Source organism: Rousettus aegyptiacus, unplaced genomic scaffold (genome assembly GCF_014176215.1).
Source record: "Rousettus aegyptiacus isolate mRouAeg1 unplaced genomic scaffold, mRouAeg1.p scaffold_m13_p_1, whole genome shotgun sequence".
In the NCBI taxonomy this organism is placed as follows: domain Eukaryota; kingdom Metazoa; phylum Chordata; class Mammalia; order Chiroptera; family Pteropodidae; genus Rousettus; species Rousettus aegyptiacus.
In genome coordinates this window covers 16,238,692-16,263,573 of record NW_023416284.1, presented here as the reverse complement: position 1 = coordinate 16,263,573, position 24,882 = coordinate 16,238,692, and the positions used below count along the sequence as shown (strand labels likewise).

General features: G+C 43.2%; 1 protein-coding gene, 1 long non-coding RNA gene and 2 pseudogenes across 5 annotated transcripts; 2 read left to right on the top strand and 2 right to left on the bottom strand.

The window, feature by feature from the left end:
- Positions 1 to 3: 3 nt before the first annotated feature.
- On the top strand, positions 4 to 2,139 carry LOC118610701. The gene is made up of 2 exons (XR_004953897.1): positions 4 to 367; positions 603 to 2,139. It is a non-coding gene; the product is annotated as an uncharacterized LOC118610701 (long non-coding RNA).
- On the bottom strand, positions 1,103 to 22,932 carry DHDDS (dehydrodolichyl diphosphate synthase subunit). Of its 4 annotated transcripts, none has more exons than XM_016132082.2 (9): positions 22,820 to 22,932; positions 22,195 to 22,312; positions 20,468 to 20,584; positions 18,224 to 18,366; positions 15,462 to 15,578; positions 14,601 to 14,702; positions 8,343 to 8,457; positions 6,306 to 6,413; positions 1,103 to 3,264 (listed from the first exon to the last, which is right to left on the bottom strand). In XM_016132082.2, exons 2-9 carry the CDS (start codon positions 22,255 to 22,257, stop codon positions 3,025 to 3,027), a joined length of 1,005 nt encoding a protein of 334 aa, XP_015987568.1. In that variant the 5' UTR covers positions 22,258 to 22,312; positions 22,820 to 22,932; the 3' UTR covers positions 1,103 to 3,024. The 4 variants fall into 4 exon arrangements, with proteins under 4 accessions (XP_015987568.1, XP_036086259.1, XP_015987567.1 ...); XM_036230366.1 differs by having other exon boundaries at positions 22,765 to 22,912; XM_016132081.2 differs by having other exon boundaries at positions 22,738 to 22,893.
- Positions 12,854 to 12,972, top strand: LOC118606854 (annotated as a pseudogene).
- LOC118605794 lies at positions 17,467 to 17,585 on the bottom strand (annotated as a pseudogene).
- Positions 22,933 to 24,882: the final 1,950 nt, after the last annotated feature.

Sequence of the window (24,882 nt, the reverse complement as noted above, 5' to 3'; positions counted from 1 at the left end):
GAGGGAGGCGCGCGTTGAAGCTGATAAACGAGGGGGGTGTGCGAGTCGGCTGGCTTTGGGTTTCGGCTACCGCCAAGAGCGAGCTTTTGCAAACTACCAAGTTCCTTCTACCTTATGCAACCAAGCTACCCACTTCTCCAAGCCATGCGACACTTAGGGCCCATCTCGGCCGCTTTCCTTCCTGTTCCCGTTGGGGGCCCCAGAAGAAGGGTTTGCAAGGCCTAGCCGCACCGCCCTTCTCTGCCGGAGGCGGGAGAAAGCGTGCGGCTTGGAGGCACAGGCTGCAGTTACCAGGGCCAAGGCTGACGCTGAAGTGAGAAAGAGCGGGGAAGCTAGCTTGGCGCAGCCGGACGTGCATCGTTCCAAGGTGCCACTCTGAGGAAGCTTTTCGTGCACCTCACCTGGAAGGCGATCCACTCGAGGGTGGGGTGGGGGTTTGAGAGGGAGACTTTACACGCAGAGGTTACTTTCGGGTGCAGTGGGGCAGGTAGGAGCTGTCCTTTCAGCACCCGTTGCTCAGCCGCCTCCCCAAATGTGAGTGAAGCCCCCCGCCCAAACCTGTCGGGTGGCTTCCCTGAGGTCTCTGTATTCCCGGATTTCAGGATCCTGGCACAGAATGAAGAGCGGCAGCCAAGAAGGCCTACCAGCACTCCCCTTCCCCTATGCTCCACCCGCTTTAGAGACATCAAGCTCAGCTGCCCCCACGACGCAGCCACCAAGCCTGGGCGCTGCAGACGCAGCTGGCGAAATCCCTCCTTCCACACTGGCAGGCTGGCTTCCTCTCACTTGCGTGAAGGAAAGGAGGGTGGAGGGAAGTCCGGCGATTAGGAAACAAGTAGAGGAACAGGTGTTGTGATGGCAAAAGGGCTCTTCCAGTGGCTCCCCCATCCCACAAGCCCTGAAGCTAAGGATCCTGGAGGTAGGTGGGTGCCCCTCAGGGAGGGGAGACAACTGCAGTGCCAAAACAAGTGTTCTTTCATTATACAGTTAAGAAGTTTTACATCGAAGAAAATAAATTCCTAATTGACACCCAGGAAAACAAAAACATGATAAAATATCCATTCTCGTGGGGTCTTGGCTAACAGGTGGGAGGACATTTAAATAGGTCCCATCTAGTTTATTGAGGCAAGGGTTGAAACTGGTTTGTACAAATCATACCAGTAGAAAACAACCACAAGTTGTCCAAATCAACTAGTTGCAGCCCCAGCTCCTGGGCAGCAGTGGCCCCTCAGCAGCTTCTTTCCATCCCTACAGTGCTCCTGGGGCAGCCCCTCCTTACTCCACCCCTTTCCCAGAATACAGGACCTCAGGCCAGAGACACCAGCCCCATTAATCACCCTGCTGTCCCTCAATCATATTAGGGAAAACCCAGAACAGAGAAGGACTCAACCATGCTCACACAGGGCAGATTCCGTTTGCTGCCTCCAGCCCCTCATTCCTGCCTTAATTGTAGGGCTCTGCATTATAACCCCATAATTCATGCCTCCCTAATTAAGGCTGTCAACCAGCCCCATTGTAAAGCTGGAAAATGTACAGCACCTGCTCTCTGGGAACCCTGTGCCAGGTGTGTGTGGGGGGCTTACCAAAGGGTACATTGATTGGCTCCTCAGTCGTAGTGTCTGGCCTTTAAGCTTGATTATGAGAGCAGGGATCATGGCTAAGGGGTCTCTTGTGCCAGATACCCAGGCATAGGAAGGAAGGGAGGAGAGTACAGGAAAGTCAGGGAGTTAAAAGAGTATACTCTTAGCACTGCTTGTAAGACCCCACCTTCCCCTAGATGGAGGTGCTAGAAAGTTTGCAAAAAGTAAGTAGGAAGACTAAACGGCATAGAGATTGGTTGGTATTACTGGCTGTTCTTGCTGCTCTGGGGCACCTGAAGCAGAGTTGTTCAGGCAGACAGTTCTTCAAAGGCACTAATCCTCTCAGCAGCTCTACAGCGAGGCCTGGCAGGGAGAGGTAAGGAAAAGGACAGAGCCCTTGACCCTCTTCTCCCTGCTGGGCAGCCTTGGCCCTCACAAGCTGAGACTCTGCCACGCTGAGAATAAATCGTCTCAGGGCCTACTTAGGAGGCCAGGTCAAAAAGCTGAGAGAAGTCTCAAAGATTGAGGAGGAGGGAGGCAGAGTCTGAGATGGTGAGGACAGGAAGCAGTCAGTTGGGAAGTGCCTGTTACTGTGCTCTTGGTCCTGACGTGTTCTAGTAGAGGAGGCCTGTGCTGGACTGGATTTACCAGGGCCTATAGGTCCTTCTGTTACTCTGGAGTCATAGAGGGGGCTGGTCTCACTGGGGAGTGGAGCCTGGCCCAATGCCCTGCAAGAGGAGGAGGAAAGCTTGTGTGGGCTGAGTCGACAATAGGTAATTGGATTGTAATCACCCGCCTGGCTTCTGTGCGCCATTGGGGGCGCTGAGCCTTTCAGTGAGCAATCAGCACTGCGTGGTGGGAGGGGGTAGAGATTCAATAGCAAATCCCAGGTGGAGAGCCAAGGGGGAGGAGCAGCAGATGGGCAAATTTTCTGTCTCTCCCTCCCATTCCTTGCCCAAATGACGCTAGCTGCCTATTAGTTATTTACCAGCTGATTCGAGGTGGAGCCAAATCTTTTGTGAAAGTCAGGTGGAAGGCTAAGATGGATGGTAAAGGGTGAGGGTTTGGGGAAGACCTCTTCCCTGCTATTCCATGTTGAAGAATGTGCTCATGGAAAAGAAAGTGCTTTTAGGAGCACAGGTAGAGGTGGCAGAGGTGGAAGGAGCAGGCAGCAGAAGAGCTGGGGTCCCCTGCTCTCCAAACGTATTGGTGACCAAAGTTGGGTTTAGTGTACTTGTGAGAGACTCAACCTTAACCCTCCCCAGGGGCTACAGTCCCAGGCAACCCAAAGTTATCTATGGCCTGCATAAATTGGCCTCTGGGGCTCCCTGCCAAGCAAAGGGAACACAATTCATCAGGAGGGAGGTACCCTTCACGAAGAAAAGAAAAGGGAGTGAGGCCCTGGAGGCAGAGGGCAGGCCAAAGTGGCTGAAGGCCAGCCTTCTCAGGCTGATGCAGTGCCCAGGCGTGCCAGCCAGTCAGCCCGCTTGAGTTCCAAGGCCTTCAGGAAGCCTTGGACTCGTTCTTCTCGTGTGGCTGAGAGTTTGTGCAAGCGTGTCCGTCGGAGCTGGGTGTCCCCACTGGCCTGGAGCCCCTCTTGCAACAGCTGCTCTGTCACTGCAGCCTGGTCCCTCTCCAGCTGCTGCCTTTTCCGCTCCTCTGCATACATATCTCGGGCCTTCTGCTAAAGAAAAGTGGGGATTGGGGGAGACCATTTTTAGGCACGGGTGGAAAAGGGATGGAGGAAGTAGGGGGTGGAGCACAGGGTGGACCAAGTTAAGTGCAACAGTAGGGAGTTTGTATCATATTTGGAAAGTTTTGAAAGTAGGTGTGCAATGGGTGGTACCCATGTTGTACAGGCAGGGGAGTGGCAGTCCTGGGTCCATCTTGTTTTGGGTGGGAGCATCCGTATTTCTTAAAATTCTTCTCATGTTTGCACTTGGAAGAGAACCAGTCAATGTGGGTCTGACTTCTGGTTCCCTCACCAACTAGCTTTGTGGCTTTGGGTAAATCCTCTCCTAACCTCTTTTCTTCATCTGTAAAGTGGGGGTTGTGCCTACCTTGAAGAGTGTGGTTTAAGGATTAGAGATAATATATGCAAAACCCTCTCTAGCATATTAGCAGGCTCTCAAAAGGAAACAGCAATTTCACACGTTATTACTGTCTATTCTCTGCCTCAAGGAAGGTCTTATTCCTGCCTGGGGCACATCCATGGGGTCCTTTCCTTTGGCTTTCCAGGTCATTCTAAGGGTGCTATTCTCCCAACTCCCTAAGCTATTTTTCAGAATAAGGCTTGACTTGCCTCCTGTATGGACACCAGCTTGACTATTCTAGCAAATGGCCCTTTTTTGAACATTCTGAGAAGCAGGTTCAGCATTTTTAAGCCACTTACTGCATGCTGCCTGGTAGAATAGGTATGAGTATCCATAGTCCACTTTTTCTGTTAGAAAATAAGCCCTTGAGGGCTCCACAGAACCTTCAGAGCTCCCTGAACCAGCTCTGATATTAGGTAGGTAATCGTTCTCTCTAGCAGCCCTTCTCATACCCTGTGTGTGTCTATATACAAATCATAAGCTCATAGAGGGTAGAGACTGTGGCTTATCCTCTGGCATTTGGGGTGTCCTGTATGTGTGAAATACTCAGTTGACTGACCATGTGATCCCAGGAGGGCAGGGAGGATGCTCCTGGGGAAGGGAAAATCCCTTTGGAGCAGAACCAAGGCTTTGCTGTGCCTCACTGATACGCTCTGCACCTGCCACTCTAACCTGATGCAGAGGCTCTGCACCAGAGCTGCTCTGCCAAACCCATTCCATGTGTGAGAAACTGCTTTGCTGCTGACCTGGAATCCTATACCCTGTTGACCTTTATCACGTAATTCCACCTTATGGTATTTGTGTACGTGTCTCTGTCCTACTCAGCCTGTAAACACCTGGATTGTTCTGTCTTTATCCTTTAAGAAACATCTTACATGAACACAAGCACTTGACCCTTGCAGAGGAGATAGGGAGATACTTTCTGTTGGAGATAGACATGGCAGTTCAGAATAAGGAAATGATTTGCTAAGTATTCTCAGCAACAAAAGTTCACTGCAAGAATAAAGTTGACAAATGAAAACTCTAGAATATCTTCCTTCTAGGTGTTCAAGGGCATTCTTTTGCTATGATAATGAACTCACACCTGGAGCTATGAAGGCTAAAATAGGTTAGGGCTCTCCATCTTGCTGGAAGGGCTTCTTGCTAGCTTTGGTCAAGAGAATCCTGGGTCCTATGTCTAGGGCCTTATTAGGAGGTAAAGAGATGTTCAGGATACAGTCTCAGTAACCCATGTGCTTACAGGCTGATTAGGACACAGATCTCTACACAGAAAGTCCCATAATACAAAGTAGAATGTGGTAAGGGAGGCAAAAGAACAGGTCATGCAGCTCAGAAGAAAGAAATTGTGGCTGATGAAGGAGGAGCAGTGCACAGGCAATACTTGAGTTGGGCTTTAAGCAATGTGGAGGATTTCAATAGTGGTGGGGAGAATATCAAGCAGTGGGAATAATGGTCAAAGACATATGAAATTGAAGAGCTTGATCAGGCCAGAGTCCTCCTGGAGCACCAAGGCTCAGAAATTCCTGTCCAAAGGACTCTACCTCCCTAAGCTTAATTCATAATCTGCAAAATGAGGATGGCAGTACCCACCTCACTGAGTGGTTTGAGGAAAAATGAGATAATAAATGCCCAGCCTGGTGCCTGGCTATTAACATAACAGTGAGCTACTCTTCTATCAGCACTGCTTGTGGCTACGGCTAAACAGGCTAAGTTCTAGCAAGACAGGAAGGATGGGGCACCCAGCCACAGAGACAAGAAATACAGAACGAGTTAAAGTCACTCTGTAAAGTTCAGGCTTCTTCCAAACAGTAGCCCCAGACTCAGTGCCAGGCAGGGAGGCTGCAGCCAAGACAGAGGGCCTGGCCCCTATTTGTCAGGAATCAGCGAATCATCATTAGATAATAAAGTCAGTGAAAATCCATTTGCTCCACCTCTTTACTTTAAACAAAGACACTAGAGGCTGAGGTGGGAAGGGACTTGGCCTAGGTCACACAATGGGTTGAAGTTCCCTTGGTTTCTCCACTAAGGTGCCTTCTTGAGAAGAGTTAAATAAGAAAACTTACATGAAAACACCTAAGTGCCTTCTTAGCAGACCCTCAATATGTTAGCTGCCACCAACACACATGCTGCCATTTTAAAAATCCTAATCAGATGCAGTTGACTCTGCCTCTTAATGAAAACTATTTCAAGACCTGGTGATCAAGGCTAATACTTTCAGGGAATAATGGCCAATCTCTCTGAAGTCTTTCCTTGGTTTCTGTAGTAAAGAGATTAAAGACTTATAACTTGAATCCCAGTTCTCTCTCTTATTGGTTGTGTCCTTAATTAAATAATTTTTATCTATTCATTTGCACAAGTTGGGCTAATAATACCTACCTCGTTAGGTTCTTGGAGCATTAAATGAGATGGTGCGTATAAAATGTTCAGGGCCCGACACATAGTACATACATAGTAAGTGACAGCTACCATCATCATTATTAACACGCTTATTAGCAAGTATCTGATATATTTAACAGGTTGTCAATCGATGCTCACCTTTTCTTCTACCTCTTCCATTCAGGTCTGCCCTGACGCATGCTATGGTTCATTTGGAACCAAACCTGATGAATGTTACAGTTCACCTGGAACTAACCTGAAGCATGCTATGGTTCATCTGGAACTGCAGGATGGCCTCACAGAGGTTCCAAAACATGTATTCTGGCCACAGAATGGGCTGGAACACCAGGCAGGAGTGAGAGGTCTGGGGAAGGTGAGGAGGAAGAGTTTAGTAACATGTTGCTGTACATATCCCTGGGCAGGCTTCCAAAGGAGCAGGCTGAGCAGGACCCAGAAGCCCAGAGATGAGATGGCACAGGTATCCTGGGCTGCAGCTATTGCCAGCCCTGATTCATTCACTAATGGGGGAGGGGTCACCTGAAGCAGTTAGATCACCTGCCTGTACCAAGGCAGAACTAAAACAAGACTAGATCAACATTTCCACCAGGATTTTTCTGAGAGCCACTTTTAGGACTATACAATAACATCTGGATTATTGGCTCCGACCCTTTGAAGTCATCTGGGAGACACAATGTCTGATAAAAGTCAGCAATGAACAAATGGTAGCTGCTATTGGTATTTTTAAGTAGCAGAGTGTGGCACAGTGGTTAAAAGCATGGGCTCTGGGGCCAGACTACTTGGCTTTGATTTCTGGCTCCACCATTTACCACCTATTTGACCCAAGGCAAGTTCCTTAACCTCTCTGCGCCTCAGTTTCCTTAGCTGTAAAACTGGGGTAATAAAAATACCTAGTTTTTAAAGTACTATGATATAAAGCAGTCATAGCACATAGCTGGGTGAACTTCACTGATGTGAGAACACTTTTGAGAACATTCTTGACAGCCACTGCCATATACTTTTAGTGGTGAGGATGGAATTCAATGCCTCCAGGGGGATAACTTTAGTTGTCCCATAGCTTATTATGCTAAACCAAAGTCACCTTCCCTGGAATTTCTACCAAGGTTCCAGGTCTTTTCTCTGGAACAAGGTTGTTTCTTATTCAAAGGGTAATTCTTTAAAATATTTGAAGGCTAGATTAGAGCTGACTATCATCTGCTCCCAAGGTTGTAATGACTTGTTCACTTTGTCTTTGCCAACGAACTATTAGTTTTAAGACAGTAGGTATACTATTTCTAACTTGGTCACTGCCATATTCCCAACACAAAGCAGGGACTCAATATATTTTTGCAACGGAATAAACTGTCACCATGCTTCCCTTTTCTAGACCATTATTCTTTACGCATTCCTTATAGGACATTGCTATCCAGGTTGGCCTCTTCTGGTAAGTCCTCTAGTTTACTAAGTAGTGTCTTAAAACTCAATGCCCAGAAGTAGACTTTCTAGACATGCTGATGAGCAGAGTAGGCCAGAGAACCATAAATATTATCCTTCTTTCATTACAGCCAAAGACTGAAAGTATTTTTATTAGCTAAATCTTGTTAGTTCACTTTTAAGACTATGATCCATTAAAATTTCTGTAACTTTATAATGTGAATTGCTTCCAAGCTGAGTCTCTCCCTCCACTTCTCCTTGAACAAAGACTTACTCCTGTCATGTACTGTCCAGGGGTCAAATTAACAGGTGATAGAGATTTTCAAGCAAAGACAAACTTACCTGAACATGAGCTTTTGTGGGACTACCTACACTGGGGTAACTGAGCTGAGAGACAATGGCCTTTAAGAATTTGCATATAGTTTACATCCCCTATGGACTGTGCCTTCATAGATGTGGCCCTTTATTCCGAAGGAGGGAAACTAGTAACTGCAAAGCAAGGTTCTAGCCTAGAGGTGCTAAGGTGCCTGGCAGGTTACCAGGGACATAAGGCAAAAGTCTAGTTCCTTGAACAAGGGCACAGGTGATATTTTCACCATAGTTGGATAATCTTGATTTTTCCTCTAGGAACTTTAGAGCAAGAATCACTGAGGCTCACAAAGCCAGGGACAGATGAGAAAGAAATAGCAAACGTTACCAGGCGTAGCCTGGAGACACTGCTCCAGATTTTAGGCCTTCTCTCCCACAAAGTTCTTTGGTGCCAACATGGCTGGGAGTGGGAATGAGCCCCTCTAATCCATTCTGTGGGCGTAGTAGCAGTTTTCAGCTGACATGAACAGAACAGTGGTTGGAAACTACCTACCTGCCAAAGCAGGAAGTCGCTGAGCCTCACTTCCCCAGAAGTCCGTATCAAGATGTCGGGATTAGGAGAGTGATAGGTATAGAGGCACTTGTCAAGCAGAGACTCAGAGACATCGCTAAGGTGAGTGGGGAAGAGACAAAGATAAGCACACATCTCTTTTGGGGTTATTCTCATGGCAAATTCCTTATGTAAGATTTCCCAGTTTACAGAATATCATCAAATATCTTAAGTCAATACTACCTGGTACATAGAAGGCTTCAAGAAATGCTTGGTAAACTAATTAGTGATTTTAATCTTCAAAACTACATAAGATATTTCTATCCTCGCTTTATAGATATGGAAATTGAGGCTCAGAGAAGATGATTAGTTAGCCCAAAGTCATTCAGCTGCAGGCTTAAAACCAGATGCACCCACTAGAACGTGTTTTGTCCTTCACTTAACACATTTTTTTTTAATGCATATACCCTATGACCCTGCCATTTGACGAACTCTATGCAACTGTTTTTAATAAAAATAAATCTAAATGTACTGATTGGAAAAATGTCTAAGATATAATATTTAAAAAAGCAAGTTTCAGAAAAAATACAATGCGAAAAATACACATACACTCAAACACACATATGAATATACATATAATATAACCAAAAAACAAAGTCTAAAAAGGCACACATCATACTATTAACAGTCATTACCTCTGGGAGGTTGGGTAAGAAGGAAGGAAAAATTACCTCTTTTTACTTTTTGTACCTCTGTTGTTTAAATTTATCATAGAGAACAAAGTTTTAAAACCTTAAATTTAAGTCACATGGACTCTGAAACACTGCAAAAAAATCCACATTACTTAGGATTTTCAGAAAAACAGCAAAATGATCAGCCCTCCTGTGTTTGATAAGAGCTACTTTCCCAGACACTTAGAAAGGAGATGAAATAAAGGAAGAACAGGGATGGGCAGCATTCACCTGAAATAAAACTTTCCTGTCTATGTAAAAGAATATCAGCAAGGCTGGTGTCTGTTGGTTCCAAGAACACTGTTTACCTGTCTTACCAAGTACACAGTGGCAGAATCTGAAATCTCCAAGAGTTGCATTTGAAATCTCCAAGAGCTGCATTTTGCAAAGGCAAAATTTACATCTCTAGAAGACAAAATTACTTGGTGGGAACATTCTTCTGGGCGTATAGTTAAAAAAGCAGAGATCTGGACTGTGTTCGAAATAAGACTCTATACTTACTAACTGTGTGTCTTTGAATAAATTACTCCACCTCTCACTCATCTTCTTGAGGGAGCTTTATTTTCTGTAGCATCGTGTAGGAAATAACATTCACTTCTGACTGGGCAACAGGAAGGGCTCTGGTTCAGATTTCCCTGATAATCTGGCAGTCTGTCTTGGCAGCATGGTCTTAATTCTTGAATTAAGAAATATGAGACCCTGTACAATCAAGATAATTTTTCTGCTCTCTTATCTTTGAGATGAGTGCATTTGTCCTATCTACTTGTAGATTATTGTAAGGGTCAAATCAAATCAAATAACAGATTTGGATGTACCTTGGGAACTATAAAGTGCTATATAAATAAGAAAGAAGAAACATTTCCAATCCCGCCACTTTGCTGTGTGACTTCAGATCCAAAATTAACCTTTCTGAGGTTCAAAAGTGTCTGCAAAAAGTTTGTTCTACCTACTTTAGGTAGTGGGCAGAATTCTTATCAAAACAGAAGTAACTCTAAAGGGGGAAAGATAAAAAAAAAAATTAAAACATCTGTGCTTTAGCCAGCAAAAATCCATCACTAAATGGCATTAGCTGTCTATGTAAAGACTTTAAAGAAATAATTTCTATTACATAAAATTAAAATACTAATTTTCACCTATGAAATTAGAATAGTTTATATTTTAAAAAATCTTAAAAGAGAATAAAGTGAAATGGATACATCCAGACCCAAATCCTGAGGAAATGATCCAAAATGCGGACAAGAGTTAAGTTCATAGATTTCACTGTATTATTTGAATAATGAAAAATTGGAAACAGCCTACATAACCAACAAATAGAAGAGCAGTTAAGTAAATTAAAATAAGATATATTTGGTAGCCATTAAAATTAATGATATGAAGAATTGTTAAAAACACGGGATGTGGAAAAGCACTCATAATACAACATTAAGCAGACAAAGCATGTTTGAGATTGTAAACTGTTCACAGTGTGATTTCTTCTGTTATAAATATTTGTCACAATTGAATTTGTGTTTAAAAAGATGACTCTGGCTGAAATCCCAACCATGGCTGATCACTACTTTTGTCAGCACCAGCTCTGTCCTGCACATCCATTATCATGGTACACACAGCACCATGCACCATGGACTACTTACTTGTGTACATTAACCAGACTGTGAGCTGCTTAAGGACAAGCCCCCTGACACACTCATCTCTGTATTCCTTGTTCTTCTAGCATAGGACTTTCCTAGGACAGAGAAACGCTCAATACGTGTTTGAATGAATGAGTGAATGAATGAATGAATCATTGAAAATAGATCTCAGAAATAAATAAATACTGGTTTCTGAATGTGGGGAGTTTACAGGCTAAAAAAGTCTTTGACAATGTAATTTCAAACAACCTAGAACCCAAACACAGGTAACAGACATTGTCACATCTTAATGGAATAGATCAATACAATTAATTAAATATACACACACAGGTATACAGGAAGAGATAGAGGACATACTTAAAAACAAAATGTTACCAGAGGAATTGCTGAGGGTGGGATCCTGGAAGATTAAATTTTCAACTTTATATGTCCAGTAGTTTGCCAATGTTCTCTAATGGACATGTACAACCTTTATAATTATAAAAGTATGTGTGTAATAAGGGGAGATTGTATTCTTTTTAAAAGAAATATGTCTGGGATCATGAAAATGTGTTGAAAATAGTGGTGATGATTATGCAACACTGAATATATTTTATGCCACTGAATTGTATGCTTAAAAATGGTTAAAACAGTAAAATTTATGTTTTGTATATCTTATGACAATTAAAAAAAAAAAAAGGTAGAACATCTTCTGGAAGGATATGGACACAAGTATTCAATACAATAATGGCTCCTCCTAATAAACTAGGTATTTCAGGGGATGCCAACCTTAAACAAAATCAATTTAAAACCTATAATGGAGATATGGCAAGAAACCTCTGGAAGGGAGACCTGGCAATAATGAGTATCAATAAGACAGCAAATGGCCTGCCATGAGGAAAAAGGGAGAGTAAGAACGTTTTAGTGTGTTCTCAGTACCATTTTGGAATGGTAGACCCTTTCCAGAAGGTACTGGGAATATGCACCGTGAAAACCACATAGTACATTTCTCTAGCATTTAATTTATAAAGAAGATGGTGAAAACTACAGGCTCTGGAGGTAGACGAACTTGAGCTGTTCCACCTAGTAGGTCAACTAACCTTTTAAAATCTTAGTTGGTCTTATAAAATGAGGCAAATAACAGCTACCACTTTCTAAGAAAATTAAACAAGAATATGTATGACAAGCTCTTAGCCTAGTGCCTGCCTAATGATAAGATGCAATAAGTATTAAGTAGTAACTTTTATTTTTATACTGTATTAGTACTCATTTCACCTTCCTCTATTGGCAGTCAGTATACTATAGTGAATGAGACCAAGGCTCTGGAACCAGGTTAAAATCCAGGCCCCAAGCTGTGCCAACTATGAGAACTTGAATAAGTTACTTCTCTGTGTTTCAATATTCTCATTTTTAAAATGGGAATAACAACAGTATCTACCACATAGAGTCTAAGGATTAAATGAAATAATGTACGTGGAGTACTTAACCAATGCCTAGGAAAGAGTAAATGCTCAGTAAATGTTAGCAATTATTATTATTTATATTATTGTTTTTAGAGGCCTACAAGGGGTCAAGTGACCTGCTCACAGTAACTCAGTGAAAGAGTTTATTAACCATCCTTTATGCTCAACCTTATCACTTTCCTGTAATTCTAGACTCAAAAATCAATCTAACATTAATATGAATGTTAGAAAACAACATACCCCGGAAAAAAGGAAAACGAGGAGTTGGATGGTGGTCATGAGAGTAAGAAAATTCCAGCTCCTTCAAGAGTAGAGCTTAATTGTAATTAACTGACTCCGTTATAAATGTAGATTTGTCTAAATCTGAATAATGTAATGAGCACCACCTCAGGCCCTGCTTACCCCAGTCTGAGCCGAACTCCAAGCTTCCTGCGCTTGTGGGCTGAGATACCAGCCACCTTAGCCTGGTGACTGTGGCCAGCCCAACAATGTCTGCATGACTAACCCCACAAAGGCAAGTTACTAAACCATGAAGGGCAGAGAAAATGGATATGGGACAACTTGCTGGGCAAGAAGCAGAAAGAAGATAAAGGTCAGGGTTATTATAATGTGGTATGAGTAGAAAGCATGCTGAACTGGGACTCAGGATCAGAGTTCTAGTCTTAGGCATAAAAATGTATATAAAATCTGCTTGCTAAATAGCTTTCTTTATAGTCTACGGCCATGCCACCTTGAACGTGCCTGATCTCATCTGATCTCGGAAGCTAAGCAGGGTTGGGCCTGGGTACTATTTGGATGGGAGACCACCTAAGAAGACCAGGTGCTGATCTTTGTAACTAAAAATAGCTTTCTTTATAACATAAACATGTATCCCTTGTTATTTTCAATATACAGTTGATGAATTCCCCATATAAGTAGAACTGCCCATTTCAAACCTGGGTTGTTCAAAGGTCATGTGGTTTTTTCACCCCCTCTTTGATTCCCCACCACTTCCACCCCTGCCCCATGGATGTTGCTGTTTCCCCTTAGGAGGATGGATCTCGCCCTCCCACGCACTTGTGTTGTGCACCCAGGGCCTGGTGCACCCGGGGTATGATTCGTGGCTCCACCAGGGGCACGAACCCAGGACCTTCTGCATGCAAAGCAGACGTTCTAACAGCTACACTATGGAGCCACCCCCGGTCAAGTGTATTTTTGATCCATGGTTAGGAATCTATGGATGCAGAGAGCCAACTATAGACAAACTTGGATTTTCAACTACATGGACGGTCAGTACCCTCAACCTCCACATTATTCAAGATTCAATTATATTATTTCATCTATATAAATGATAAAGCATTAATTAAAGCATTAATCATAAAGCACAATAATATAATAAACAATTGAGAAATCATCCCCCAAGCCAAGAATAGAAAACTACCAATAATTTGCATTTACTTATATAACCCTCACCTTACATATCTCATCTTCTTGCCTGGTCCCCAATCTACCAGCTTAACCAGTATCTTAATTTTTTCCCCAATAGTTAATTTAAATCCACATCTTAATGGAACCTCTACAGCATCTGACACTGTTGTTCCCACCAGTGCCCATGTCCCCACTAATCCACATGAACAAATTCCCTCTTTTCTTGGGTTCTGTAATACTGACTGCCTGGTTTTCTTCCTACCTTTCTGGTTGTTCTCTTTTTCCCTTGAGGCTCATTCTCCTCTATTCAGCCAGTAAAATTTAAGTTTCTCAAAACTCCATTTTAGGCCCTCTCTTCTCATTCTAGGCTCTCCTTAGATTCCTCAAGCCCTCACTTTGCTTCAGTTACCACCTACACACATCGATGATCTCTGTACTACTATCTCCAGTCTTCTCTCAAATGTCGACCTGACATCTATGTTTAACATCTACAGTATATCCCAAACCAAACCCCTGACCTTCTTCCTCAAATTGGATCCCCTCTTCGGATTCCTTAGCACAGTGAAGGGCACCACTAGCCACTGTTTTCATGTCAAAAACGCTGGAGTCACCTTTAACACACCCTTTGCCCAGGGTCAGACCACCAAGTCCCCTTGATTTTATCTATATCTACTTCGTAGCTCTTGTGGTCTATTTGATCTATTCTACCACCACAACCACTTCCAACTCCCTTCCAGGTACTCCACACTTGAATTATCACAAGAGCCTTCCAACAGTCCTTCTGCAGCCGACAAGCTCCTCACACTTTCCCCTGTTACTGCTTATTCTTCCTTCTTAAATCACTTATCATTTCCTTGGGGGAGCCTTCCCTACCTGGTCTATTGCTCTTATAAATTCTTGTTATACTATGCTTGTTATACCCCACACCCAAATCTTTCCATGAGCATACCTGATTTGACTTCTGGACCAAGTACGTGACTCAGGAGGGACATCATGGTTTGGTGCACGCCTGTTTTCCCTATCAGTTACCATGCTAAACAACTGTAGCGATACCTGGGATCCAGCAGGCCTTGCTCCACTCCCCAGGCCATCTCTCTCACAGCATTGCTGATCTCGTGACGGGACGTGTATGCAAAGCAGACGTTCAGGAAACACCTGAGGAAGAAAATAATAATTTACCAAAGGGGTACAGGGTCAAAGGATTGGAACCACTGACTCCAGAGCACCCCTTCTCTGGAAGGACAGACATACACCAAATGTTAACCATGGACACCTCTAAAAGGCTAGATTATGAATTTTTTGTATTTTCTGTGTTTTCTTGGAATAAGCATTTTATTAGTTTTGTAATAAATGACCTTTATTATCCTCCTATCCTCTCCCTTTCTACTGCCAACAGCTTTCAGAGAAAGTGAATCCACTGTGATATTAGCACAAGCAAAGGACAGTAGGAAGGAAATCTAATGCAAAACAAATCCACTGCCAAACATATATATTTAAAGCCAAATGAAATGATCTCTGTTCCCCTCTGCATCTGCACAATCTCCCAAGGTCACCCTATCTGTAGGTTATTAGAGCAGGACAGAAAAAGAATTTCTTGAAGGATCTGTCTTCAGAGACAAAGATAAGGCCTGCTACATTCCCACGCCCTCCCCTGTGGAGGTGGGAGGTGAGGCATGTGAAATGAAGGAGAAGATGAGAAACTGTACATTGAATATACACACATACAACATGGTGCTGCAGAACCATCTATGGTCTGCCCTGCAGACAAAGGAGGAAGTCTCTAAGCATCCCAAACCACCCCCTCATTGCCTCCATATCAAATGCAGACCAAGGAAGGCAAGATGTATGTCTTCCTCAAGCTAGCGGGGAGTCAAAGACTGATACAAGTCCCCAAGAGGAAATCTGAAAACTTACTTGTTGTAGTTCTTGGTGGCCTGCACAGCTTGTGCCACTAGCTCCTGGAGATCCAAGGGCAACAAATGCAGATCACCTAGGACCCGGATACATACCCCATGCTTCTGCAGTTTCTCCCTGATTGGGGGAAAGGAGGCAGGGTTGGGACAGAGCACCTGCTGAGCTGGAGAACAGCGTGCTTAGATGATACACAACTACCAGTTTTTGAGTGGTTTCTTGTGTGTCAGGCACTGTTCTACACATATTATTTCACTGCATCCCCTCAACAACTCCGAGAGGAGTTCACCACATTCCCCATTCTTTAGTGGGAAACTGAGCTCAGATGGGATAGTTAGACAGAGAATGCCCAAGGTCATATGGACATCAAGTGCTGTGTCAGGACTGAAACTCAAGTCTGCCTGATTTGAAGACCCAAACATGAGACTGCCTCATGTGTCCTTGTTGGCAAGTTGCATTTTACATATTCTGTGCTATGCCTGTCCCATTTTGACAAATGAATAAACTGCTCAAGGGCAGAAGCTGTATTATTGGTTACTTTTGTGTCTTCTGGCAAAATATAATGAATGACATCTAACATTAACCATATGTTTGACTAAGTGCCAGACTATGGTTTAACTACTCTTCGCACATCAACACATTCCATACTTACACCAACTTTAGAGGCAGACATTACCATTCCTTTTTTACAGGTGATGAAAATGAGGCAGAGGGAGGTGGGGTGATTTGCCCAAGATCAGAGTGCTGGGAGCAGAAAGCTAGAATTTGAACCTAGAGAATCTGGTTGCAGAGCCTGTCCTCCTAATCATGACATTACACTGCCTCCATACAGTAACTCCCAAACTGAACAGGACACATGAATTCACTGTCACCCAACCAACTTCTCTCACCTGGAAATGCTATGGAGAAACTGAACAACTAAGTTTGGAAAACAGGAACTTAATAACAAGAAGTATACTGTAAGGTGGGGGTATCCGGCAAGTCTTGGAGAACCCTGATCCAGAACCAAAAGCCACATTCACAGCCTAACCACCCTATAACACCCAACCACATTTCTTCAAGGGTGACAAAAGATCTAATCACCTATTTTTGAGAACCCACTGGAACTACAGTAGACAAATGTATACTCAAATCAAAGTAAATGTGAATAAGAATACCTAGATTCAAGTCCTAGTACTACCGCTGAGTAGCTGACCTTGCATAACCATTTAGCCTGAGTTCAGTTTTCCTCACCCTGTAAACTGGGCTGATAACCATTCTTGCCATACAATCTGCTTTGGTTTGTGCTGACTGAGACAGAGAAGGCAAAAGTGCTTATTCTCAGGCACTAGGCATATGACTCGAGTGAGGTCTGTAATGTAGAAGTTGTTGCAAAAGCCCTGGCGAGGAGGTGTCTGGAGCCCTGGCTCTGCCACTAGCTTGCTGTGTGACCATGGGCAAGCCTTTCTCTTCTCTTCACTAGGGTTTAGCTTCCCAACTGATGAAACTAAACTAGGCCACTGGTTTTCCAACCTTCTTTTAGACAAAGAACTCTTTCTTCAAATCACATTGTAAACAGAAGCCTAAGACAGAAAAGTGCTAAATGCGAACCGGCACCCTATACCCCATTCTCTCTGGGTTCTTTGCACGCCCACTCCTAGAACTCTGGGGTTCTGTGGCACATTATTGGAAAACCATGGCTAGGGTTTCTTGCTCTGTCCAGGACTTCATAACCTAAGACCATTTCTCTACTACTGACTGACTAGAGCAATCTCAGTAGCACCTCTACTGCATTTTGATCTTTCAGGAACTCGGATTGCCTTCTGTCTCTTGGAGTACAATGTAGTAGACAACAGCCTATCTCTGGAGTCAGAAAGATCCTGTCTGTCTTGGCTCTGCCTATCTGATAGCTGTGTGACCCAGGATACACACCTAAACTTCTCCGATTTTTACTTTCCTCATTGGGATAATAATATCTTTCTCACAGGATAATGTGAATATTATTACTGTTATTATTATTATTATTTAATGCCTACAGCACCTGGTATTCCTAGGTGGTCTCCCATCCAAGTATTAACCAGGCCCGACCCTACTTAGCTTCCAAAATTAGATGAGATTGGGCACGTTCAAGGTGGTATGGCCATAGACCCAGATAATGGGCAGTCCTGGCTGCCCAAAATAAGGTCTATCAATCTTCTCTGCCTCTTTCTGACTCCAATCCCTAAGTTAAGCTTAGACCCAATGACAGCTAAGAATGGTACAGACTGTTCCCCATAAAGGCCTTATGCATCATCCCATTCCTTTCAAGAAAACATGCAGGAGAGTATATTAACTTTTTAGGGATGGCTACATGGCAGAAAATGACTTTTTCAATTTTTCTCTCATTCTACTCCCCTGGCCACAGTTAACCAGTCCTGGGGTAGAAATCTGATATAAGATGGGCTAACGAAAGGGTTTAGTTCTGGGCTGCTCTCGTGAAGCAGAGAAAGCAGGTCCTCAGAAAGAAGGAAATCTACAAAGAAGCTCTACCTAATGGATTTCGATCCTGGTTTCAGTTTTGGTTGAGGCTGGCTGTACCTGTCCTTGAATTCTGTGAAATACCTCCCTATCCTCAAATAAATGTCCCCTTTGGGGGAGGAAAAAAACTAGCTTGCCATGTGTGTCACCAAAGAGAGATGACGAACATTAAAAGAGTTCCTTAAATAAGCCTCAGCTAAGAAAGTTGAGAGTTAGGGCAAAGCTGGAGGTGGTGGTGGAACACACTCTCCCCTACGACAGCATCTTACTGTTCTTCCAGCAAGCGGCTGAACTTCTGCCGGGCCATATCCAACAGCCCTTCTACTTCACTCTCGGACCGTTTGAAGTTCTCAATGCTGAATGCGTAGACCGTCACCTCCCGGATGCCCAGGTTCCGACACCAGTGCAGAGTCTGAGAAGGGAGAAGACACGGAGCTAGGGCACAAGGAAGAGTGGGAAGAAAAATAAGGGATGCCTTGGTCCTAGCTCATTGCTGGAGGTGAGAGATGAACTTTTCTCCTCCCCAAACCTGGATAAAGCTAGGATAACACAGTACTGCTGTAAGAAGGATGAACCAAATATGCAGAAAGCCGCCACCTGAGAAACCGAAAATGTGAACTTGAATTTAATGAATTTTACTATGTTGACTCCACTGTGGTCTACTGGAAAGAACTCTTCCCTGAGAGAGTAAAGATCTAGGTTCTAGTCTTGGCTCCATCATGCACTTGTTATGTGGCTGTGGGCAAATCGTTTAATCTCTCCATGCCTAAGTCTCCTTAACTGTAGGACGACATCACGATCCATCCCTGACAAAGAACAACATAAAAAACACAAGATATTATTACTCACGGCATAGTTTTGTTATTCTGGTAGACTGAGAGGCTGACGGGTTATAAGAATAAAAGCAACAACTGCACAGCTGTGCAGCATTTGAGTTTGCAAAAAATTTTCAGCATTTGAGTTTGCAAAAAATTCTTCAAACAACCCCCTGAGATTGGCATTACTGTTTTCATACCGGCTTTATAAATGATAAAACTGAGGCTCAGAGAACTGAAGAAATGTGTCAGAAGTCCACAACTCTACTGTATGAATCCATTATGTGAAGTTCTAGAATGACAGAAGCTAATCTATACCGACAGCTCTTCAGTTTTTCTTTAGCCTGTTTGAATGTCTTCTATCCCTTACCTTTAACCTCTAGGCTCCCTGTCTTAACACTAATCCCTTCACAAACATATACACAAACCAATTCACTGCCACTTTACAAAAATTACCAGTGAGAACCTTACACCTGAGTAGGCTGAGGGCTACAGAGGTTCTTGGCTGGCACATATGGGTTGGACCCCACCAATGACCTTGGTCAATACAGAGAGCTTCAATTTTTTGAGCACTTCCTTTATGCCAGGTTCTGTGTCACATGTTTTTATCGTATCATCTTGTTTAATCCTCACATAATTTCCTGAAGTAGAGATTATCGCTATTCCTATTTTATATATGGAGAAACTAAGACAAAGAGAAGCTACGTAACTCAATGCAGGACGCAGAGCCAAAAAATGGCAGAGTAACGGTGACTCCAGAGCTTAAGCTCCTAAGCACCAGGCAAACTGCCTCTTCATTAGTCACAGAAGAGACGCTGGGGGTCAACAAATTTAAACACCTCCACACAGTATTGGAGAGAATCCCACAGCCACTTGCTCAAAGTAAAATAAAATATCACTGCTCTTGCATCAGGCCATGTTCTTGTGCCAAGAAGCTACAGTCCATATTTCTACTCTTCTTAAAGTTAGTTTCACAAAGACTGACATAGTCCATCCTTACTGTTAGATTTAATGTTTTCCAGTTTGCAACATATATATTACAAACCATAAAATGTTCATGACCTGTGCTTAGAGTAATATCCCAGTTTGTCTGGCTCTTTTACCAGTTTAAGCACTAAAAGATCTGTGTCCTGAGAAGCCCTCAGGCTCAAGCAAACTAGGAAAGCTAGTCACTCCATCTTTACTCCAGAAATGTCGCTTTGTAGAATTTATTCTAAAATAGTACTATTTATAACATCCAACAATAGTGAGCAGCTAAACAAATTATGTCGGATCTTCATAAAATGTTTTGTAATCATTAAAACATATAGTTTGAAAAGCTTATCATCCTAGAAAAATACTTGACAAACGTCAAGTAAAAATAAAGTTATTGAAGCTATAGATGCAATTTCATAAATGTTAAGTCATATTAGATCATGTTATAAGGAGTGAGATGAGGCACAGAAAAATATAAACTGTTGATTGGTTAGAAGTGGAAAGAGGAGGCAATTTTGCTTTTATTTCTAATATTTTGTGATGAGTAGCTGGAATGATTCAATTTTTGTTAATGTTGGTAAGAGACCTATAGCTAGCAAACACACAATAAAATAAACAGCTATAAAAACATTCTCAAACCACAATAAACTCATGGCCTGCTTTTTTAGCTATAATCCAATTCTCTACAGACTGTTTACCTGGGGTTCTGCCACCCACACCCACCTCAGCCAGCTTGTTGAAACCCTGTGAGTGGCCCTCTTGCCGCTCCACTTGGCACTTCTTGGCATAGCGACGGTTCCCATCCATTATAAACGCAATGTGTTTGGGTATTGGGCCTGCCTGTAAAATAAGAAGAGAAATGATAAAAACATCACATACTCTTCAAAGACTAGGGGAAACATTATACTCCAAGTTGATAGGCTTGAACTAGATGATAAAAGCCCCAAGGAAGGGAATTGGGTATTTTGTGCTCTTAGCTCAATAAATGGGTATTAAGCATTTTTATTTATTTATATATTTATTAGGCACTTACTACATGCCAAGCAATATACTAGGCTTTTATACCTCACCTTAAATCTATAAAGTGTATAGTATCATCTTCATTTTATAGGCCAAAAACCTGAGGCTTAGAAAAGTCAAGAGACTTGCGTAAGTCATGCTGGTAAGAGGCAAAGTGGGAATTCAAACTGAAGTTCATCTTTTACCCATATGATCTTAACTACCACCTTGGTTTCATCAGTCTCTAATTGAAAGGCTCCAAAAGGATATCAATGGGTGTGGTCAAATGGAGAGGGCATCCTCCACATAAAGAGGCAGTCACACATGAATAGGGCCTAATGTTCTTGGATCTTCCAATTTTACAAGAGATGCCAAATGACTGGATTTTTATAAAAAATTTAAATGTCAGGAACCATTTCAAAGCAAACAGAACATATTTTGAGGGCCTAATAAAACTTCTTATCTAGCTTAGGCAGCTTTTAGTTGTCTACCACAGCAAAAATCCACTTCTTAGCCTATTTTCCCTCGCTGGAGAGCTCTTCACAGACTGCTTCCCTTGCACCTCTCCAACATTTTCTACTTTTGTCCCTGACACGTGGGTGTTAAAAAAAAATTCCAGTCAAGTCATGCAGCTTGTTCTTCCCAACACATGACTGCAGTGGTTCCCTGAGTAGGTATTTCCACATTCTGGCCTGTCTGAGTATCCTTAGCATTTGTGTGTGAGTGTGAGGGTGGGTATAAGACTTATTAACTCATAAGTTCACTGCTACCCACTACTTGACAGTCTGTGGCTGAAAAGCAAAATCAAGCTGACTGGCTTCAATCTCAAACCTGTCATATGCTGAGGATATAATATTGTTGTAAATCTTAGAGAAAAAGCTGATGGAAGATTTGGGGAACCAAGGGGGAGTATAGGAAATACGGTAATTGTAGCTTTAGCATGGTCAAAAGACAGCTCCTGTAATAGTAGTAATTAGGAACTGCTAGACACTGAGCAAAACGCTTTCTATGTATGTTTCATTTAATCTTCAAAGCAACCATTTAAAGTTATATCATTAATAAATGATAGAATAGGATCTTTGTTCATATTTACCCCCAAAGCCCAAGCTCAGCCATTATGCTCTACTATATTAAAGAAAGATGTGTTATTTTATCTAAATCCAGAGGACAGCAGCACTGGGAATAATATATCAAAGTTCCAGGGAACCAATTTCAATTCTCTATAAGAAAGATCTAACACTCTATGCTGATCAACGATGCTATTAGGAGGTCCTGGGCTTCCTGAAAACATGAGGATTAGGACCATAATACACCAGAAATGCAGACCTGGAAGTTACCTTGTATTGATAAATTCTACTCATATCATGGATTACTCAATTTGAATAACAGTTTTTGATATAAGATTACCCAACTGACCAGGAGGTCAACTGGTGCTGTAGGCCACTGCTCACCTTTATAATATTGGCACAGAACCGCTCCCACAGTGACAACTGTCCTTCCTTGATCCATGACATAGTTCTTGCTCAAGTGGAAGACAAACCCAGAATAAGAAAATACCAGCCAGGTAACCTTGGATAAACAAGAAAGTGAATCATAAGTCCCCAAAGCTTGCAAACAGCTACTGCTGACTTGCAGAGATTCACCTGGACTGTGGAGAGAAGCCAGCATTAGAATCCAAAGACACTAGTCTAAGCCTCCAATTTTTCACCACCCAGAGTGTATAAGTAAGCAAGCCAATGGGACTTTTGAGGCCCAGGCCTTTCCTTAGTTCTCCTGTCTCAGTGGACCTTGCTCCCTTCCCCTTTTCCTCGGTATCTGTACTGGCTTTTTCTGAACATCTAAGTCTGCTTCCTGCCACATCATAGTGCCTACACCACAATCCTTCCCCGCTTCTTCCTTCTCCATCTTTCCCAGACCGTGTCTGTCTCCCAGTTAAACTAATCCCTCAGTTGTCACCCGTTACCTCCTACCTAACTGGTCTCCCAATTGTTTACCCTCTCGCTTGTATTTTCCACTGTTCCCTTTGTCTCTTCCAAGGTTGCCTCCCTGTCCAGTCACCGGTCTCCTCTCGCTCACCGCTTGAACGTAACACCTGCTAGGCTCCGCCGGGCGCCCTCCAACTGCTTCTGTGGGTCAACACTTCCTCACCGTCTGGCGCTGGAAGAATACGTCATCGTTGGGCGCCGGGATACGTCCCTTCCCGGCCCCCCGATGGGCGTGGCCCTGCCCGGAGCCTGCAGAACCCGGGAGGAGCGGCGCGAGCGTGCCGGGTTGCAATTCGCACTCCTGCGGGAGGAAAGTGCGCTCACGTGACGGTGTGGTGGGCGTGTGGTCCGCCTCCAAGCCACGTGCTGAAGACCCGGCGGGAGAAGGCGGGGTCGAGACCACCTGGCGGTCCCGAGGGGTCGGTAGTTCCACAGGTTGGGACTCCTCAAACGCGCTAACGCTGCAGCACAGAAATTCGAGGATCTCCACCTTATAAATGGTAGGGCTTCTCAGCGGTTGGTGGCAGTTTAAGGAGTGAGAATAGCTTAAGGAAACGTCCTGTTTGCGGAAGGCCTTAGAACTGGGTTTTAGAGCTTTGGTACCAGTCTTTAATTCTATTTTGACTGTTTTATTGTCTTAGTGGATCTAATCCTTTGGGCTGTTCCTAGCCCTGGTCAATCGCGCAGACGCACTTAATATCAAGTCATTTCGTGCTGATTTAAGGAACTCAGATTTTAGGATTTGCAGATTCTCAGGACATACCCAAATAAACTCAAAACAGGATTGAGGCCAGAAAGAGCTCTACTGTAAGAATGGCTTCTAATTATAAATAAAAGAAAGGCCATCTTTTTCTATCAGTTAACTGATAGAAAAACCAAGGGCATTAGCTCTATACCAAACCTTTGTGGAAAACTGTTGTAGGAATTTGAAAAAAGCACTGAAAAATTGGGAGTTCAATTTTCTCAAAAAAGCAAGTGAAACAAAATAATCTTTACAATTTTTAAAGAACTTTCTTTTAGTTTCTCTAAAAGAAACTAAATTAGATTGCAGTTTGTCTTCCACTCTTTCTGATAAAAGGGCTACTTTTACCAGGCATGTTCAAAGAAAGCCCTAGAAATGAATGACTCCCCCGCCCCCAAGAATAGTCTTAAACTTTTCCTTCCTTCCTGCTTTGCATGCAACCAAGGGAAGCTGCAGCCTAGCTGGCTTCCATCATGAGCTTATTTAAGACTGGTACAAAGTCACTGGAGTGGATGTATGAAACTTCTTACCCTTGTTCTGCTAATGTTTCTGTGCACTTTGCGTAATAGGTGGTATGCCTCCAAACAAGTTTTTTCCCTTTTAAAATTCTCCTTCCCTTTGGGAGAAGTAGATGTTTAAAAATACAATGTTAATTAGTAGGCTAGCAAACTTGGTCTCAAAATGTTATCGTCTTTATAGATAGTCAGTGTATCTCCTCTGGCCTCAATTTCCCCAGTTCCACATTATTTCCCTCCCTGGGGTGCTGCAGGGAGTTAATTAAGATTTGTAAAGGGCTTTGAGGAGCAAGGGACTAAGTATTAGGGTCTCATGCCCCAAGGCATGGCCCCATCCTTTCATCCCAGCCAGTGGCACAAGCAAACCCATTCTTATGCATGCCAAGCTCCTAATCCCCTCCTGAATGTGGCAGCTTCCAAGGAAAGGACAAGAGGCCTTAACTAGAAACAAAAATCCACTGTAATGAGGTGCTAAGAGGACTGAACTTTAAAGATTCATTCCTAATAAAATGGCTGAACAGAAAATTTAAATGGTTCTTCTGTGACTTCTGTGTCCCAATCCAAGCAGGTGGGAATTTGGGGAAGAGAAAAGCACCCTAAATATCTAATAAGATGACAGTTTCAGTATAAGTCTTTATTTTCTGAGGGGAAAGAGGGAAAGGGAAAGGGTCAGCATGTGTGTTACAAAATGATAGCAGATGGAAGTACCCGGCACAGCAAAATCAACCATCAAATAAACAGTCCCCAGTTATGGGGATCACCAAAGCCCAAGGGGGCTTAGAGTCTCCTGCAGTTGAGAAATGAAGGGAAGGGATCAGGGAAAGAACAGACAGGTAGGTACATGCTTTCCTACCCTCCCTCCCCACCATAAATTCAAGATTTCACACAAAGCTTTGG

What these genes read in the sequence shown, in the direction of transcription:
- DHDDS (XM_016132082.2), bottom strand. Translation starts at nt 22,257, where the DNA reads ATGTCATGGATCAAGGAAGGACAGTTGTCACTGTGGGAGCGGTTCTGT. An exon ending in TCTGTGCCAATATTATAAAG is followed by an intron (nt 20,585 to 22,194) that starts GTGAGCAGTGGC and finishes CTTATTTTACAG; the next exon opens with GCAGGCCCAATACCCAAACA. An exon ending in AGCCGCTTGCTGGAAGAACA is followed by an intron (nt 15,579 to 18,223) that starts GTAAGATGCTGT and finishes TCCCCCAATCAG; the next exon opens with GGAGAAACTGCAGAAGCATG.